Source organism: Mixophyes fleayi, chromosome 3 (assembly GCF_038048845.1).
Source record: "Mixophyes fleayi isolate aMixFle1 chromosome 3, aMixFle1.hap1, whole genome shotgun sequence".
In the NCBI taxonomy this organism is placed as follows: domain Eukaryota; kingdom Metazoa; phylum Chordata; class Amphibia; order Anura; family Limnodynastidae; genus Mixophyes; species Mixophyes fleayi.
Window position 1 is genome coordinate 75360162 of NC_134404.1, and position 17716 is coordinate 75377877.

Genomic DNA, 17716 nt, shown 5'->3' on the forward strand with positions numbered 1-17716 from the left:
TTGTCGCCAGCTTGGAGTAGCTGTGTGCCGAGTATTTTTCTTAGTGTCATGCCCGCTGCTGGAGCAAGAGCCAGGACACTTGTTGCCCGTGTTTGGGGGCGGCTGCTGCCACCAAGGAGGCAGGGAGATCATCAAAGGAGGAACAGAGATGGTAACAGTGGTGATCGTTACACTTCCTGGGTTTAGCAACCGACCGAAGATGACGATCAGTAGATGTTGTAAACATCCCTGTCCTTGGTGTGGTGACAGCCTGGCACTGCCATGTAATGCCCACCCTGTAATGTCCCGCTGCCTTTACAAATGTTTTATATCTGTGGGAGGTAGAACACAGAGTTGCCCTCACTAACTGCTGTCCTCGTTCTATAACAGTGTATTGGTCCTCCTCTGCCTTTCTCAATATTTGTTAATTTGTCTCTACTTTAAAATACAAGCAACTACACTACTACTCCTTTAAACATGGAACTGACTTATCAATGTCATCACATGAAAAGCACCTACACTGCCTTTTACTGACTTTAGTTGTAGCCCAAATGGCTGGGCCTTTATGAGCAGTGGAGAGCTCTAATGGAGGCAAAACTGGCATCCTCGATCAGTTATATAGGTAAAGTACCCGTTTCATTACCTCTCTCGTTGCTGTGCGCAGAACACCTGATCAGTTATGGACATTGGGTAAATTCAGGCAGGGGGCGGGAGTGGAGTCATGTGATGCTTTATGTCTGGTGAGAATGTAATATTGTTGCTGCAATTCTTTTATTGTTCACCAGGGTTTTTTTGGTAAACACATTTATACCCTATTTACACAGAGCAGGCCATAAAGTGAACATCTACAATAGCCCAGACGGGATGAAGCTCTTTATATAGTGACTGCGGATCAAACACAAAATGCAGCTTTCAAATGTTACAAGTGGGACTGAGCTGCAGATGAAAGTGCATTTAAGTGTTTCTTAGATTTTAGTCTTTAAATCTGCTTCTCAATTGCTGCCTGTAAGCCTTCACTTCCGCACATCCTATCAAATTATAGGTATGTTTAAGCCTATAATATTACCTTTTTAAAGGTTTTTTTTCTATTCCCTGTTTTCATCTTAAAGCTCATGCAAAAAAGAAACTGAAATGCATTATTGCAGTGGATAATAAGGGTAATCTCTTTGATATTTAATTAGCCATAAAATGTGATAAAGATTAGTGGATACAAATGACACTTGCTTCTAGCCCTATTCATGCCCTGACCGTAACAGCAGTGTAGTGCGTTTCAAGCCCCTGACATGAATGGGTTAAGGGGGCCTATCTTTCCAAATATATAAGTCATAGGGCTGGCTGGAGAAGCTGTAATTATGTGATTATTCACAGCCCAGTGGACCTTGGAAAATAAGGTGATATATATGGCTTTAGGGGAGTGGGTGTCTATCCTCTTGTCGTGGCTGCTGAACTTCACATCTGTTCATACACGGCTAGTTCATACAGTCTGTGATAAGCAGCTGTCACTGTACAGAGAATCCGGCTACTGGGGAAGTAATTATACAGGAGAGAGACGACTGTCAAATCATTTTTCAGATATGTTTTTCCATCGCAGGACCCTGACCTGAGTAAAATAATTGAGGCAAATAAAACATTTAAAGGGGAACTCTAACTACATACACGAAGTTCTATTCTACTGGCTTATCTGTTTAATGTTGTTGTTGGATACAACAACAGTTAAGCTTAGGTTTGGTGGACACAATTTTATCTATGCAGCAGATTTTTTGCGGCAACTAACGGAAATAACCAGATCTGTCCGGATGCTGGAACCTTCACCTTCACAGAATTCTATTTATTTCAGATCAGGTTACATCTTTAAGAAAGGGAGTCGGGAAAATGGGTGCAGATCATTGGGGCATATTTATGAAAACTAAACTGCAAAAAAAATCCCTGTACCGGGTTTATAAGAATTGTCAGCATAGAGTTCATAAATGTCTCCTCACTGCTCCTTTCCTACTCCAGGATTGACCAACATGGGAAAAGTGTTTATCTTGCGCTATTTTCATGTTTTCAGGGTGTGTAATGCTAAGCCCTAACACACTACGCCCTTCAGGAAAGTTTGCTGCTCAGCTGGCTTTGTAATGATTTCAGCCCCCCTTTATGATCCTGGCCTAGTGTGTCCCAGCTAAGATGGGGCAACGCTGGAGAGTGAGCGATAATGCGCTCAAAGATTTATTCATATTTATCATTATGAAAAATAGATCCTTAGGCTAAACAATGGAGGAGTTTATTCTCTCTGTTTTTACATAATTTGTATTAAATACTGAGATTTGATAGATATATACCCTAAAAGCTTTTATATTCCACTTTTCTCACCTAGAAAGCCGTTATTGCACACAGTGCACTGTAATCCAAGCACATTTTATTTCTACTGTGACGTTCCCTGTGGGGTATTTGTACATTTATATCTGATCTATAGCTTGTTCTTGTAAGTGTTGTCTTATTGCATTACTATGCTCAGTCTCCTGTGTTATCTGAGATGACTTCAAATAGTAATTATTGACAGTAGGGGGAGCGTTATTCCTTATAATTAGAGATGGGCGGGCTCGCTTCCCCGAGAACCGAACCCACCCGAACTTTGGGTATCTGAGTACCGAGTCGAGCAGGCTCGGTACTCTCCCGCCTGCTCGGAATCCAAATCGAGGCCGAACGTCATTGTGACGTCGTTGGATCTCGGGGCTCGGTTCTCGCGATACTTAAAGATTATAAATACATGCCTCCACAGCAATCCATCGCCACTTGACAGAGGGAGAGAGCAGGGTGTAGTCACAGGCTGATTAGTGCAGGGACAGAGAATACAATATTCTGATTCCAATTGTGCTAACAAAAATCGCTAGAGAAGAGAGGAGGATAGAGTTTGTTTTTTTTTTCAATATTTGGCACTCCCCAGTGCTTTTTGGGTGTCCCCCATAATTGTGCATAAATATTTCTGGCTGTCAAAAGTCATATTTGTCAGCAGTATCTAAAACAATTTGTAGCACTACAAGTGCTTTGGGCTCAGAATGGATTCAAAGCCGTCCATATATGAGCAGAATGAGCAACCAGGTTCTGTCACCAGTCCTGATGGTAGTGTTCCCAGTACGTCATCTGGGAAAGGCGATGTCAAACTACACCGTCTTTTGAAATCAGCCCAAAAAACACACACCAAAAAAAAATTTACTGTGTTGAACCGAAAACGAAGTGTAACTGAGGAAAAGTTAACTGCCAATTAAAAAAATAAAATTGCCAACATGCCATTCTACACACGCAGTGGCAAAGAGAGAATGAGGCCTTCGCCTTTCTCTATTAGTGGCAGATCCAAAAATGTTACCGAGCCTACTAGTGGTGCACAACTACTGTTACACGTTAAAGCCGAGCTGCAAGATAACAGTAAGGCATTAGAGGATAATGTTTGCTCTGATTCACAAATGACACCAATCCCTGTGGAGAGTCCATCCACCAGTGGTATGTCTAATCATGAGCATTCTGTTAGTGACAGTGTACCCATAAAGAAGGGTCCTTTCAGCAGTTTTGCTGATGTGTGCCTGAACAGCCCTAGTGTAGCCGGTGATACACCAATTGAGGATGCCACTTTGGAATTAGAAGAGGATGAGGGGGAGATTTGTGGAGGTGATGAGGGCACTATTGATGATGTTGATGATTATGATGCAGACAGATACCAAATTGCCTTTCTCAATTTCTATTTATATTCTAGACTCTAACGGCTGAATAGTTTTCTATTTTACTCCTAGTGTAGAGGGGGTCCGATGCAGACAGATGCCAAACTACCTTGGTCCATTTATTTTTACTTTCTAATTCCACAGTCTATGCAGGCTGTTTTTTTCGATTCAACTACAAGTGGAGGGTGTAATATACACCCAAAGACGATGGCTACATTGCAAATAATCAAAGATGGAAGAGGTAGACAACCAGGTTTGTCTGTATAATTTGCAGGCAAGTGTTCGCATTAAGGATGGCCTACCAGGGATTAAACTGTTTTTTGGATAATTTATTAGCTTTAGAATTACCTCACTTATCCAAGAAACTTGTTGAGCACTAAATTAGGTTATTTTAGACCAAAAACATTGTATTTTTTTAAAAAATGGCAAAACAAAACCAAAACACACAATGGCGGTTTTGCAAAACCAAAACACGAAGGTAATCCAGATCCAAAAACAAAAACAAAACACGGGGGTCAGTGACTATCTCTACTTATAAAACACATGTTTTCTCCTAATGAACACTGAAGTGATGACATCAGAACATGCTGTTTATACATATATTATTTCCAGGATTTTATAGATATATTAACATTAGATGTATTGCAACTAACAAGCATCATAGATCTCTTAATCAAGGTATTGGATTGTGTAGCAACTAATTTGGGATAATGACTTAAAACTTTCCCCCTCAGTAGTATCATCTGCGCAATAACTGAGACAATGTATATTTTTCTTGTGTAATTAGAACAATGACTTAATTGTCAGTATAGAGTCTTAAGACAAGGGAGCCACTGGCTAAAATGGTATTATCCTAAACCTTTTATTGCAGGAGAGTCCTAAGCCCATTTCACAGCTATTGTCTCCTGTATACTAGATGCACAGATTTCAGTCCTTTTCAAAGTAAACGCAAAAAAAATAAATGACAGCATTATGTGGCGTCAGCTTGTGAGCAGTGGTGTGCCATACGGCATAATAAATAATGTCATTTATTATTACACTTGTTTTTGTTCTGTGATTTCTTGTAACCATAGAGTGATGTCATATTGGGCTGTTTGTGTACCATGATAGACAAGCACATTACTCTGTAGTCCTTGGTCGCCAGTGCTACCCAGGCTGCTAATAATGTAAAGCAGATAGCACAACCCTGAATGGGGTGTTGTCATCCTGTAATTTTCTCAAAGTGGAGAAAGCACTTATATTTCATGTTAAAAATAGTTCATTAACTTATCATCTTTAAAGTCTCCTGTACTATATATGTGTTGACTAAGTACTGAGAACGTTTTGTCCTGTGTCAGGAATATATAGATAGATGAATTGTTAATAAGAAAACAATGGGTGTCTGTAAAAGAAAAAAAATAATTTGGGAAATGTCAACAACAAAATAACACCATCTCCAAAAAGTTGTCACATTCTAAAATGTCTGCGATACCTTTTACTAGTACATTTTTTTATTATTATTATTATTATTATTTATTTAATTTTTATAATACCCTTTTTTTTTTTTTTTTCTTCTTTTAATTTTCCAGGTATCTTCTAAAAATGAAGAGTTTTTACACTAGTGTCTTTGTTCTAAGCCCCTGTTACAACTTGTTTAATTACCACCATTTTCGCTCTCTATGAAGCTTGACTGATGCTTTTAATACAATGACAATATCTTTTTTTCAGACCCAGCTTTCTTTCCTGGTCGCTGTGCGGAAATCCTGGCTGAGGGCAAGACCATAGGAAAACTGGGTGTCCTACACCCAGACGTCATCACAAAGTTTGATCTGACCATGCCCTGCTCAGCGCTGGAAATAAACGTGGAGCCGTTCTTGTGATGGAGCATCTACCATGAGAATGTCTCTATTAATAGAGACAAATGGTGGGGGGGGTAATATTTTAAAATGCTCTGCAGAATTGCAGAGGTGTCATTCTCAGATATGGGATGTAGTTAGCCTGAGATGCATTGAAAACCATTACTAATTCACCTAACACCTGCCTGTCACTTCATGCTCTGGGTTATATCAAGGATGAGATTAAGTCTGTGTTGTTCTGCAAGGCAGAGTAATTATAACACCAGGTTCTGACCTATATGTGCTCTTCAGTTTATTCTCACGGAGCGTCCACCTTACAACTGTGTTACACAGGTGAACCTCGTATTACAAATGCTATCACAAATAAGTTGTATTTTAAACAAATAGGTATACAACATTTAATGCTTTACATAGGGATTCCAAGACTAGCTGCAGTCCTTGTCATAACCCATTCTCTGTGTTCCTTGGTTACAGCCAGCTGTAGGTAATCTTTGATAGGATAGAGATTATGTATTCATACACAAAGGTACTTTCCATGTGTCCCTGGTACGTCCCAACTCACCTGCAGTCACAGATTCCATGTGTCTGTGTGTAGCACTCAGTATAGCAAAACTTCGCTGTATGTGTCATGAGCAGCTGAGTACTTCATCCTTATCGTGCCATGGACATTGGGGGAATGCAATCTAATAATATTGTTTTATTGTAAACAGGCTGCACGTTAGCTGAATGGGTCTCCAATGGATCTGTCCAGTTTGGCCTTACACATACCTATGCAATGTGGCCGACTGGTTCATCAAATATGTAGGTAGTGTCCTGCTGCTGGAATCATTTACTTTCTATACCATGTGTATGTTGTCAAACAACTGTATTGATAAACCTTTTTAAAGTTCTCTGAAGGTCCTGCATGAATGGATCAGATCACCAACTGGCAGCGCATCTAGACATTATAAGAGATCTAGATCAGTTTCTCAACCTGCTGAATATAAAACCCAGGAGAGGCACATGAGCCTGTTTTCTTTACACTCAACAACTGCTCCATGCATTAGTAAATCTTGTTAAAAACATCTCAATTTAACTGGTTTTTCATATTTAAAGATATGAGTTGTTTTGGGGTAATTTGAGCCAGATTAAGTGATATTTGCTGTTATAGGGGGTTGGAAAACTCTGATCTAGGGCAAGGGGAAAAGTACTTGTGTAATTATTTCTGTAAAAGACATGAGGCAAATCATAATAAACTACATTTCTTATAGTGCGGTCCAGTTGTAGATTTATGTCTGAACAGGAATCTGTGTTTACACTCCAACCATATCAGGAGATGAGTCTGCAGCCTTTTATATGGGGGGGTCACTGAACTTGGCATTATATGTTCTTATCTACAGTAACTAATCAGGGGTCAATAAACCTAGGATACAATTGATTCATTATGAAAAGGCACTTTGTAACCAGTGTTTCTATTATAGGTTTTTGTCCCTGGTTTCGTGTTTTTACCAGGTCTTTTAGGGATGAAAAGACCAGGAAATATATAATTTGAAATGACTGCTTATGACGTCCTGTATATACACTTTGCTATAATATTATTGACTGCAGGTACACACATGGATGCTAGATGTTCCCCTTATAGTGTACTCACTACCTACACAGAAGTTGGTGTAGCTAATCTATCAGACACTAGGGATATCAAGAACGCATGACTCCAAACAACTTATGGATGTGTGTATGTGATGTGTGTTTGTTCCTGGTTCAGGCTCCCTGCAGTGGTTTTCCCTATACATTGTCTCCGCACACACGGTGTCCGAGGTGTAAAGCAGAATACATACTCATGATCTGATTGTAAACTAATGTAACTGCCCAGGCCATCATAATTATTTTGGGAAAAAATATTGGAAAATTGCAACAGTGCACACAAAATATAAAATGTCATGGTGTTACTCATTTTGTTTCCAACTTCCCCTTATAAATATGTTTTTATTACTTGCCCCCACACACACTGGGGGAAAATGCATATTTAGAAATATATTTGTAGAAATTATATTCACAATTTACATATAGCATTTGTTGGTGTGTAGAGACTGGTAATAAGAAAAATGAGATCCAGTAATTAGTAAAGTATGGCATGGTGAACGCTGAGCAGTTACGGTTGGACCATCAGACCGGCCATGGAAATCTCAACACATGTATTCCACATGGTACATGGCTGCGGTTTGGCCATAGGCATGCAACCTGTGTATTTATCCAGATACGGTGCCACCTATATTTCTCCATATATTCCAGCATACAAAAATGGGACCTACAGAACCATATTCTTACATACAGCTTGAACAAAGACAGGGGAGGAAGAATAGAAATGGAAAATTACAATATTTTATTTTACAGAAAGAGTATTAGATCCATGAAATAATTGAGGTGGAGACATACAGCAAAATAATTCAAGACTCTGCGGGACAAACATTCCTGTTAAGACAGATGAATAAGGAAAAAAATAAATAACCAAAACACAGACCGATCTGTAGGTTCTTCTCTGCGATCATGTTCTATTGTTCATGTACTGGATGGACTTCATGGTCTTGTTACATGAGGCTTAACTGATGTTATGAATAATCTCAGACATAGATGAAAAACAGAACCAGCAGCTGAATCGGCTCAGAGGCCCAGGCCTCCTACACAGCGTGGACACTGCCATTTTATGGCCCCAGTCAATAAATAGTTAACCTATCAATTCACTGGTAATTACAGTGATCATTGATTGAGTTCACAGTGTAATAATATGTAATTGCCAGCAGTTAGGTCTCGGGCATACAATCTCACCCTCTGGTTCATGTGTATGTTTCCTAACAGCGTTTTATTATCATCCAAGGACTGGTTTATCTGCTCGTTTGTGCACATTCAATCAGACCTGGGGACTTATTAGGGATGCATGAATACTATTACTCTGCAACTGCTTAATAAATCATCCATTATGTCCTCATTTTATATGTAAACTACACAGCAACAGACAAACCAGTAATAAAAAAAAAACCACCCAGTGCAGTAAATACGCTGTAAACAGACACTGTGCAAGCACACTACACACCCTGTAGGGTGTGGGCTGAAGCTGTGCTTTCCAGAAAAAACTGCTTTATATCTCTATGAGATCATGATATTAAAGTTTAACTTTAATGTTCGAGTCCAGGAGGAAGAAAAAAAAAATAGAAATGTTTATTTCATAATTCCATTTACTCAGTGTGAAAGTCTTTTAAATTGGTTGAAAGCAGACAACGATTTAGGTCCATTTATCATTATGGTCTCTTAGGGTTCTCTCCATAATACTCGTATTCTCTTGGACATTGTTTTAGGATTGGGAGTGGACACCTTGCATTAAGTTAGACTTAGCGGTCATTGGTCTTCCACTTCTGCTGCATTGAGAACACTTATAAACCCAACACATGATAAAGCCAAGGAACAAATGCTATAGCAACAATACCCATAGATGTGTAAGTAACAAATTTATAGGGTACCTCAATTTCCAGTCTTTGTCTAACCGTCCGACTTTGTGTTGAAACATTGTACCATGAACCAAGAGCTTTGAGAGACAGTGTTTTAACAATAAAACGTGTTATAACCAGGTGTGAGACCCCCAGACCAAACCTCAAGAGGTGCTTGAGCAGCATGTCGGAGGTTATCAGTGGGATACGGAGTGGAAAAACACCGGAGGGTACATAAGTCAATCCTATGTAATGGGTCACCCAGACGCCTATAGAGGTTCCAGCTCCCACCCCCAATATGACTGTGGTGTCTGCTCGGGTAGTGCTGTAGTGATCCAGCTTTGGGTAATTGTAGCTGAGCAGGAAACCAGAAATAACGGCAACTACCGGACATATTGGGTTTGTCAGAAGCAGATGATCAATTGAATCCCACGACGGAAAAGTCATTGCTAAAAATAACAGGGCGAACAGAGCTCCACAAATAACATCCTGTTGACAATAGAAAAAAAAAAACATTTCGATATTAAATGGAGTCCTTGTACCAAAAACAGTTTCATGTTTATAATGATTTCTGTAGTTCCTACGTTACATGCCTATATATAATGTGTGTAGAACAGATATGGGATCTACTATCTAGAATGTTAGAAACTTCAGGAGAAGAGAGTTTTATAAAATTAGAACACTATGCCTAAAATATGCTCATTTACATTTAAAAATTACCCTTTTACTAGCAATCTTCTTTTCAGTGCCTGCATTAGGGTGCATTCTGATCGATCCTATATGTATTACATTACCAAATATTAACTTTTTATGTTTTTGTTGCTTTTCAAATTTCAATTTAAAATATCTATTGCCTGTTATCAGATATATCATAACTGCTAAGAATGATTTCATTTTACTCTCAAATGTAGAAGTCTCTTTTTCAGGAACATTTTAGTCAATGCTGACTGATAATACAAATAAAGAATTTGCTCAGTATTGGGAACTTCTTAGCTTTCAAACAGCACAGCAGAATCTAGAAAGCAATAGGTTTAATTATTACAAACAAAGTTTATGTGACAGCCGTCTACTTCTATGTAGACCTTTGTTCTAAACTTTAGATACAAAACGGATTTCACTGAAACTCCTGACAACTCTCCCTGAACTTCTTCTTTGGCAGTTCATGTAGCTGACTATGATAAAAATTGTAATTCTAGAAGACATTCCCAAAGGAACTTCAAAGGTGAAATGAAAACGATCCCATGAGACCTTCATGTGATTCCCTTTAAAAGAAAAAAAAAAATGATTCAACATACTTTCAAGACTTATTGACAAATCTCCAATTGCCTGGTAGCCACGCACTCTATGGTAATGTGCGTCTCTCTGAAGTTTAATCCATTCCCTGCTGGAAGAGGCAGCAAATCACTGCCTTGTACTATATTACCCAGAACGCCTGCTGTGAAGGAACCAATGAATGCTATTGTTCCTCTCTAGGTAATCATTTCCATTGAAAAACCAATGGTGCACTAATTATGTCCTTCTCTTGCCCAGGGCTTTTAATGGAAATGCACAAGTCAAACTAAAGAAGTATTGAGATATGGAGGAGGAATATTCTCTAAGTTAGTGAGTCAGCTCATGAGCTTTCAGAAGAAAAGCAATAAGGTCAAGAATGTAGAGAGACAGTCGTTATACATCTTAAGAAAGATGGTTCTGGCCTGGCTTAATAGGTCAATCTCATTTAACACCAAAGAGTATGAATGACAAAATCATGTTTAAAAAGTTTTGACTGCAAAATGATGCATTATTCATTAAGGCCTAACACTGAATGCTTGTTCTGATATTATTAAAACTATCTCTGTGTATTTGTAATAAGACTAAATACCGGTAAACACACAGCAATTTTTCTCCCAGAGATAAGAATATTGTACTCATTAAAATAACGGACTACAAGTTGCAAGGAAAAAAGTTTACACATTCCACCTACATTTGTGTCACATGTAGGGGATGAGATCATTAGTGAAACATGTACAAGATCTAGATTCTTATCAGGTAACCAGTACCTGTCCACCACACTCAGTGAGGCGCAGTCAATGTACATTTTATAGGGTAAACAGAAGAGCAGGCAGAGATCAACAAATGTCATGAAAAAAAGGCAACCATGCATTATGCCCCTTTACTGTCATCTGTTGGTTTGATCCTCAATTTAGTATTTCAGGTGAGAGAACATTAATTAAGGGACTAGTCTATCTGTTATAGTCGGTAGTACTTTGAGGTGAGATTTGCTTTTGCAGATATGTACATTCCAATCATGGACCAAAAATATATTCTGCACTATATATATACACCAGTGATGGGCCCTCTGAGCTTTCATCTGTGGCCCCCAGCTCCTTCCTGCTTTATTTTCAGATTTGGCTGTTACAGCTTGTGACACTTATTTAAAATGTCCACTGATATGTTATTACAGATAGGTCTTTCTTTGATTAAATGTATTGTTTCAACTTAATTAAGGGTACTGGGTGGCCCTTTTGAAGGTTAGAGGGTCCTCTATGCGGCCCCTGAAGTATATCTGGTTGCGTATCACCGATATATAAAAAGTAATTCACCGTTTGGTATTTTTCACAATTTGTTTATAAAATTATGGAACCAAAATTTATTTATTTTGGTATTCTTACCACTGATGTATACAAAATATTCTATGATGTCAAATAAAGAAAGAAACAACTAAAATATTTTTCTTTGTTAATTGCAAATACCAAAGAATACCAAATTGATTACATAGGTATTCACACCTTTATTTTGCTAAGACATCTAAATAAACATAGGTGCAATCGGTTGTCTTCAGAGATCACATAACTGTTTGACTAGAGTCCACCTGTGTACAGTGAAAGTGTTTCAACGGATTTAAATATAAAAGGACACTGGTTTATGATAATTCCCAAACTTGGCTAATGCATTTCCAAATGAGAGCCTTATCACGAAGAAAGTCAGATAAAAGCTTACAGAGAAGCACCAAATCAAGGGAAGGATAGAACATTTCAAACACAGTTAAAATGCCCCAAAGGACTGTCAAGTCCAGCAGAGATGGCATAAAATTTTAACAACTGGGCTTTTCACAAATCTGCCCTTTGGGAAATTGGCAAAAACACACATAAACGTGTGTGTAGAGCGTTTACCAGAAAGCATATGGGAGACCCTTAGTGCCAAAAAGTGCACAGGGGGTGTGGCAGCTTCAGGCCCCGCTCTAAAGAGTAAGGGCCCCTCTATCCTCAACTCCCTGGAACCATAAGGTCCCTTAAGGGTCTTTTACACTAGGCTACAGGGGGGTCCCTTTTGCCCTTGGTTCCTCCAAAGCTTCCCCGCCAGAAAGGAGAGGATGTCAGCAGGTTTAAGGGGGTGGGAAGCAGGCGCGGGCTGGCAGATTTCAGCCCGGGAGGCGCACAGACGGCCGCATCACGTGACACGCGATACGGCCGCGTCATTGATGCGGCCGCCGGTAAAAACAGGCGATATTGCATCCGGCCCTAACAGCGGTAAGTCTGATCGGCCCGGGGTCCGCTGTCTCCCGGCCCAGCCCGCCCCTGGTGGGAAGCTCAGGGCCACACCTCAGCCCCTTGGATCAGAGCCAACATGGGTGTTTGCAATCTCCCTCTGTGAAAAAGACCAAATAAAAAGTGCAGTGATAAACAGGGAGTAAAATAAGTGCTGTAGTTAGAATATAAGAATTGTCTTTCCCAGGCCAAGGTAAAGGAGCTTTAATACTAGGTGCTATGTTATGCACAAGGCTAAAACTGCATTTTCTCAAGAACTCTCTCCCTACAATGAAGCACGGTGCTGGTAACTTAATGCTATGAAGATGCCTCAGGGACTGGAAAACCGATCAAAATCAAGGGAAAGATATAGATACATTTTGTAGGAAAATATCCAGTCTGCAAGAGGCCTAGAATTTTGGGGGATCCATAGCATATCTCCCAATGGGCCCGATTTGGGAGGGACATCCCAATTTGCAAACCACAAAAGTAGTGGGTTTTAAAAGGAAAGTGGGTGGGGTTTGAGGGGAAATTGCCCATTTGTGGGCGGAGTTTGCCCACATTGGGGCCACAGCTTATTTGTCCTGCTTTTGGAATTCTATATGGAGGTATGTTATAGAGTCCAGCAAGGCAATGACATAAAGCCCACAGCAAAGCTACACAGTGGCTTAAATACCAAAGAAAACAAATCTGGAGTGGTCAAGTTAAAGCCCAGACCTCATTCCCATAAAGAATTTGTAGACCGATTTAAAAATTGTTGTTTACTAACAGTCCACACGAACCTGAGTAAATTCAGGCAAGTTTGCAAAAGAAGAATGGCTAAAAACTGTAGGGTCCAGATGGGTACAGCTGGCAGAGACTCACCCAAACCGTCTCACAGCTGTACCTGCAGCCACAGGTGCGCCCATGGAGTATTAGAACATCTTAACTCATTACAAATGATAAGCAGAAAAAAGAGTCTTTGTATTTGACAGAGTTGTCTTGACCAGCAGCAGTAAAACCATTAGGACACCATGAAGTATGGAAATAAAATGTGAAACATGTCAAAAGGTGTGACTACTCTAAGTGCTGTAAAATAGGTATCAGAATTGTATTTAGGTACGAAGAACATACAATGAAGTTATGCTAATGCTAAAGTGTTTCCAGAAACACTGTAACTAACTATATATTGGTGGCACTTGATTAATACTATTGCTGTGGTGTCTTATTGGAAATGTGTGTCATGTCTGTATATAGGCTGAAGTACGGCTTCAACATCTGTTCTCAGTGTGCTCTCAACATATACAACACACTTTCTGCACATTCTTTCCCTTGTCATTCAATTCCTGCCACGCTGCACTGTAATTTATCCCCTGGTAGGTTATACCCTCATGTCACCCTCCCCTCAATTCACCCCCCTGGTAGGTTATACCCTCATGTCACCCTCCCCTCAATTCACCCCCCTGGTAGGTTATACCCTCATGTCACCCTCCCCTCAATTCACCCCCCTGGTAGGTTATACCCTCATCTCACCCTCCCCTCAATTCACCCCCCTGGTAGGTTATACCCTCATGTCACCCTCCCCTCAATTCACCCCCCTGGTAGGTTATACCCTCATGTCACCCTCCCCTCAATTCACTTTCCCATCACAGCCTTTTGCCTATTTTTCTTCCACCACCCTTCTCTTCCCCTGTAATTTCTACCCCAGAGCCTTCTCCCCTGCAGTTCATTTGTGCTCACTTCATCATCATCATCATCATCATCATTATTTATTTCTATAGCGCCACTAATTCCGCAGCGCTGTACAGAGAACACATTCACATCAGTCCCTGCCCCATTGGAGCTTACAGTCTAAATGCCCTACTATAGACACTCACACACAGACAGACAGACAGACTGAGAGGGAGAGACTAGGGTCAATTTTGGATTGCAGCCAAATAACCTACCAGTATGTTTTTTTGGAGTGTGGGAGGAAACCGGAGCACCCGGAGGAAACCCACGCAAACACGGGGAGAACATACAAACTCCACACAGATAAGGCCATGGTCGGGAATCTAACTCATGACCCCAGTGCTGAGGCAGAAGTGCTAACCACTAGGCCACTGTGCTGCTCACTTACACTCAGCTGTAATTCATGTTTCCCTCTCTCCATCTCCAGAAATTCACTATCCTGCAATTCATCCACCACTCTCTCTAAAATTTACCCTTCCTGTATTCATCCTTCCTGCATTCATCCTTCCACTCCCTCATCACCCACTATGTAGCTCATTTACTCTCATTCACTCTTCCTCTCCTCAGCCCTTTCCTAACTCTTTGAGCAGGTGGGTAGAGGAGGGGGGTATCAGTCATGTGATGATACTCAGCACGCTACTTGTTGCCGTTCCTCCGTGTCAGCGATTTGGATAATGGGGATGCGCTCTGTCTTATGACTAACTGAGGAGCAGTAGCATGAGGGGTACCGTATTTGCCGGCGTATAAGACGACTTTTTTGACCTGAAAAACATGCCTCCAAGTGGGGGGGTCGTCTTATACGCCGGGTGCCAAACTCAGGGGTCTCAGGGGTGCCGCGGGCCAGCCATAAAAAAACCCAAACAGAAACACTTACCAATCCGCGCGGCGCCGGGACCCAGCATCCTCCTCTCTCACGCAGCCTGTCATATATCAGTGACAGGCTGCGTGAGAGAGGAGGATGCTGGGTCCCGGCGCCGCGCGGATTGGTAAGTGTTTCTGTTTTTTTTTTTATGGCTGGGGCGCGGCAGAGGGGGCAAAGTGAGAGAGGGAGAGAGGGACAGATGAGAGTGACAGGAGGGGGACAGAGGAGAGTGACAGCAGAAGAAGGTAAGTGTTATTAGTATGTGTTATGTTATGTTTGTTTTATGTTATGTCATGTCAATGCAGAGTGTGTGATCAGCATATATGAGTGTGTGTGGGGGCCAGTGACTTCATGCAGTGTGTGTGTGGGAGCCAGTGACTTAATGCAGTGTGTGTGGGGGCCAGTGACTTCATGCAGTGTGTGTGGGGGCCAGTGACTTAATGCAGTGTGTGTGGGGGCCAGTGACTTAATGCAGTGTGTGTGGGGGCCAGTGACTTAATGCAGTGTGTGTGGGGGCCAGTGACTTAATGCAGTGTGTGTGGGGGCCAGTGACTTCATGCAGTGTGTGTGTGGGGGCCAGTGACTTAATGCAGTGTGTGTGGGGGCCAGTGACTTAATGCAGTGTGTGTGGGGGCCAGTGACTTCATGCAGTGTGTGTGTGGGGGCCAGTGACTTAATGCAGTGTGTGTGGGGGCCAGTGACTTCATGCAGTGTGTGTGTGGGGGCCAGTGACTTAATGCAGTGTGTGTGGGGGCCAGTGACTTCATGCAGTGTGTGTGTGGGGGCCAGTGACTTCATGCAGTGTGTGTGTGGGGGCCAGTGACTTCATGCAGTGTGTGTGGGGGCCAGTGATTTAATACAGTGTGTGTGTGGAAGGTGTGTGGAAGAGGGGGTAGTCTTATACGGCGAGTATATAACAAACTCTATAATTTTGAGTGGAAATGTTGGGGGTCGTCTTATACGCCGGCAAATACGGTACTTAACATGACCACAGTGACTGCCATTCCCCTTCTGTCCACCTGATTTACACACATCCATCTTCCCCATTGTTAGCCATTCCCTGGATACAGGAGCTTAAGATTGACCAACATTGCCATTCAGGTTGACCCGTGCAGCTATGCTGTTAGAGTCTGTTGTGCTCGTCTGTGTAAATGTAAGTCTGTTTTTCCATCTGTGTAAATGTGAGTCTGTGTGTCTGTCTATATTAGTGCGGCTCTGTGAGTTAAGGAACAGATTTTGTTTATTTAAACTCTAGGTAAACTTGTAATCCATATTTATCCATGTATCTATCTCTCCTTCTCTCTCGCATACATCTATCTATATTATATCTATTGCATCAGATAACTGTAACAGTTATTGTGCTACCCACGTATTGAAAAACAGCTCACCAGCACCGTGTGCATCCCTGTATAGAGCCGGCTGAGGGACACGAGTGTGGAAAGGCAAAGAGCAGCCACAAATCCGAGCACAAATGGAAACTGCAAGAGAGACGAGAAGACAGTTAAATACAAGTATATGTATAGTAATCTATCCATTCAACTCAATCTCTTACTTTGTGTTTGCTCCAGATCACAATTGTTATGTATGAGGTGACAACAATCAGATGGTGAAATAACTAGAGACTGCTAGAAGTTGATCAATCTGTGCAAAGGTGCATCCACTGTTCTTCTGGACGTGCATATTAGCCAGAGCAGCATACTTTTCCAATTGTCTAACTGTCCTTTTTAAAAAACGAATCCCTCCTTCCTTGTGCCAGCAGAATAGGACCCGGTCTTCTGTGTCCAAATGGCCCATGTAGAGACTCTGGTGCTTTATTTGTGTTCCCCTCCTATCCGATCTTATTACTTATCACACACATTCCAGGAAATGGAAAGACATCTAAAAATCTCAATGGAGTAACCATTGGCACTAAGTCTTTCAAATATAAATTTACATTGCTGGAATGAGGTTATGTCATTATACAGTGGGGGGGGGGGGGGTTAACAATGGTCCATTGTGCATTGTACTGACTATCCTGTTCTACTGTACCTGTTTTTCCCAGGGGTCCCCCAACCAATTACAGAAGATCGATCCTAATGGAAGGGATCCAGCATGCAGCTATGGGGAGGGAGGAGGCCTCATTTTTAAAATGATGGTTCCGAAGAGGGAGATTAAAGACATAAAAATAGAAAAGGGGAAGTGGAATTAATTGGTTTAGCCACTGGGTTGTTTTTCCCTAAAAGTCGATGGCTTATATTCCACTTTACTTTCTCTAAATAAGCAGAATATACTTATTTGCATATGGTTTTTCTGAACATATTCAGAGGCAGAGTGAAAAGAAACTGATTAATTAGCTGCATCTGCCTTTTAATGATACAATATACAAGGCAAAGCTTTGTGTATAACAAGTCTGAGCAGTAGAGACCATGTCCTACCTGGTAGCGCCCCGTGGAGGCCAGCAGGAAGGTAAAGGATATTGCCGTGGCGGCGATGGCATGTGTGGACGGCATGCCATATTCAGCTTCTACTCTGGTTTCCAGCTTCACCACCGGAGGGGAGGAAGGACGAGGCCACTTTAAGAGATCTTTAGAGGCTTGACCAATGTACATGACAATCTGAAAGACATAAATTCAGCAATTCATAGCTGAATGCAACCTCATACTTTATACCAGCCCATTCGGCAGACGTC

At 41.2% G+C, this 17716-nt stretch overlaps 2 protein-coding genes across 7 annotated transcripts in view; one reads left to right on the forward strand and one right to left on the reverse strand.

Moving 5' to 3' along the window:
* Positions 1-6758, forward strand: part of FARSB (phenylalanyl-tRNA synthetase subunit beta) — a 40021-nt gene extending 33263 nt beyond the window's left edge. The window contains exon 17 of the mRNA XM_075201856.1: positions 5382-6758. Within this exon, the coding sequence (XP_075057957.1) occupies positions 5382-5533 (152 nt within the window). The 3' untranslated portion in view covers positions 5534-6758. The remainder of the gene's footprint in view (positions 1-5381) is intronic.
* A 1092-nt stretch (positions 6759-7850) lies between these two features.
* The window catches only part of SGPP2 (sphingosine-1-phosphate phosphatase 2), a 99554-nt gene continuing 89688 nt past the window's right edge, over positions 7851-17716 (reverse strand). For all 6 annotated transcript variants that reach the window (XM_075201861.1, XM_075201862.1, XM_075201860.1 and 3 more), the window contains 3 exons: positions 17463-17642; positions 16437-16526; positions 7851-9459 (listed from right to left, as the gene is read on the reverse strand). In XM_075201861.1, the coding sequence (XP_075057962.1) occupies positions 8917-9459; positions 16437-16526; positions 17463-17642 (813 nt within the window). In that variant the 3' untranslated portion in view covers positions 7851-8916. The remainder of the gene's footprint in view (positions 9460-16436; positions 16527-17462; positions 17643-17716) is intronic.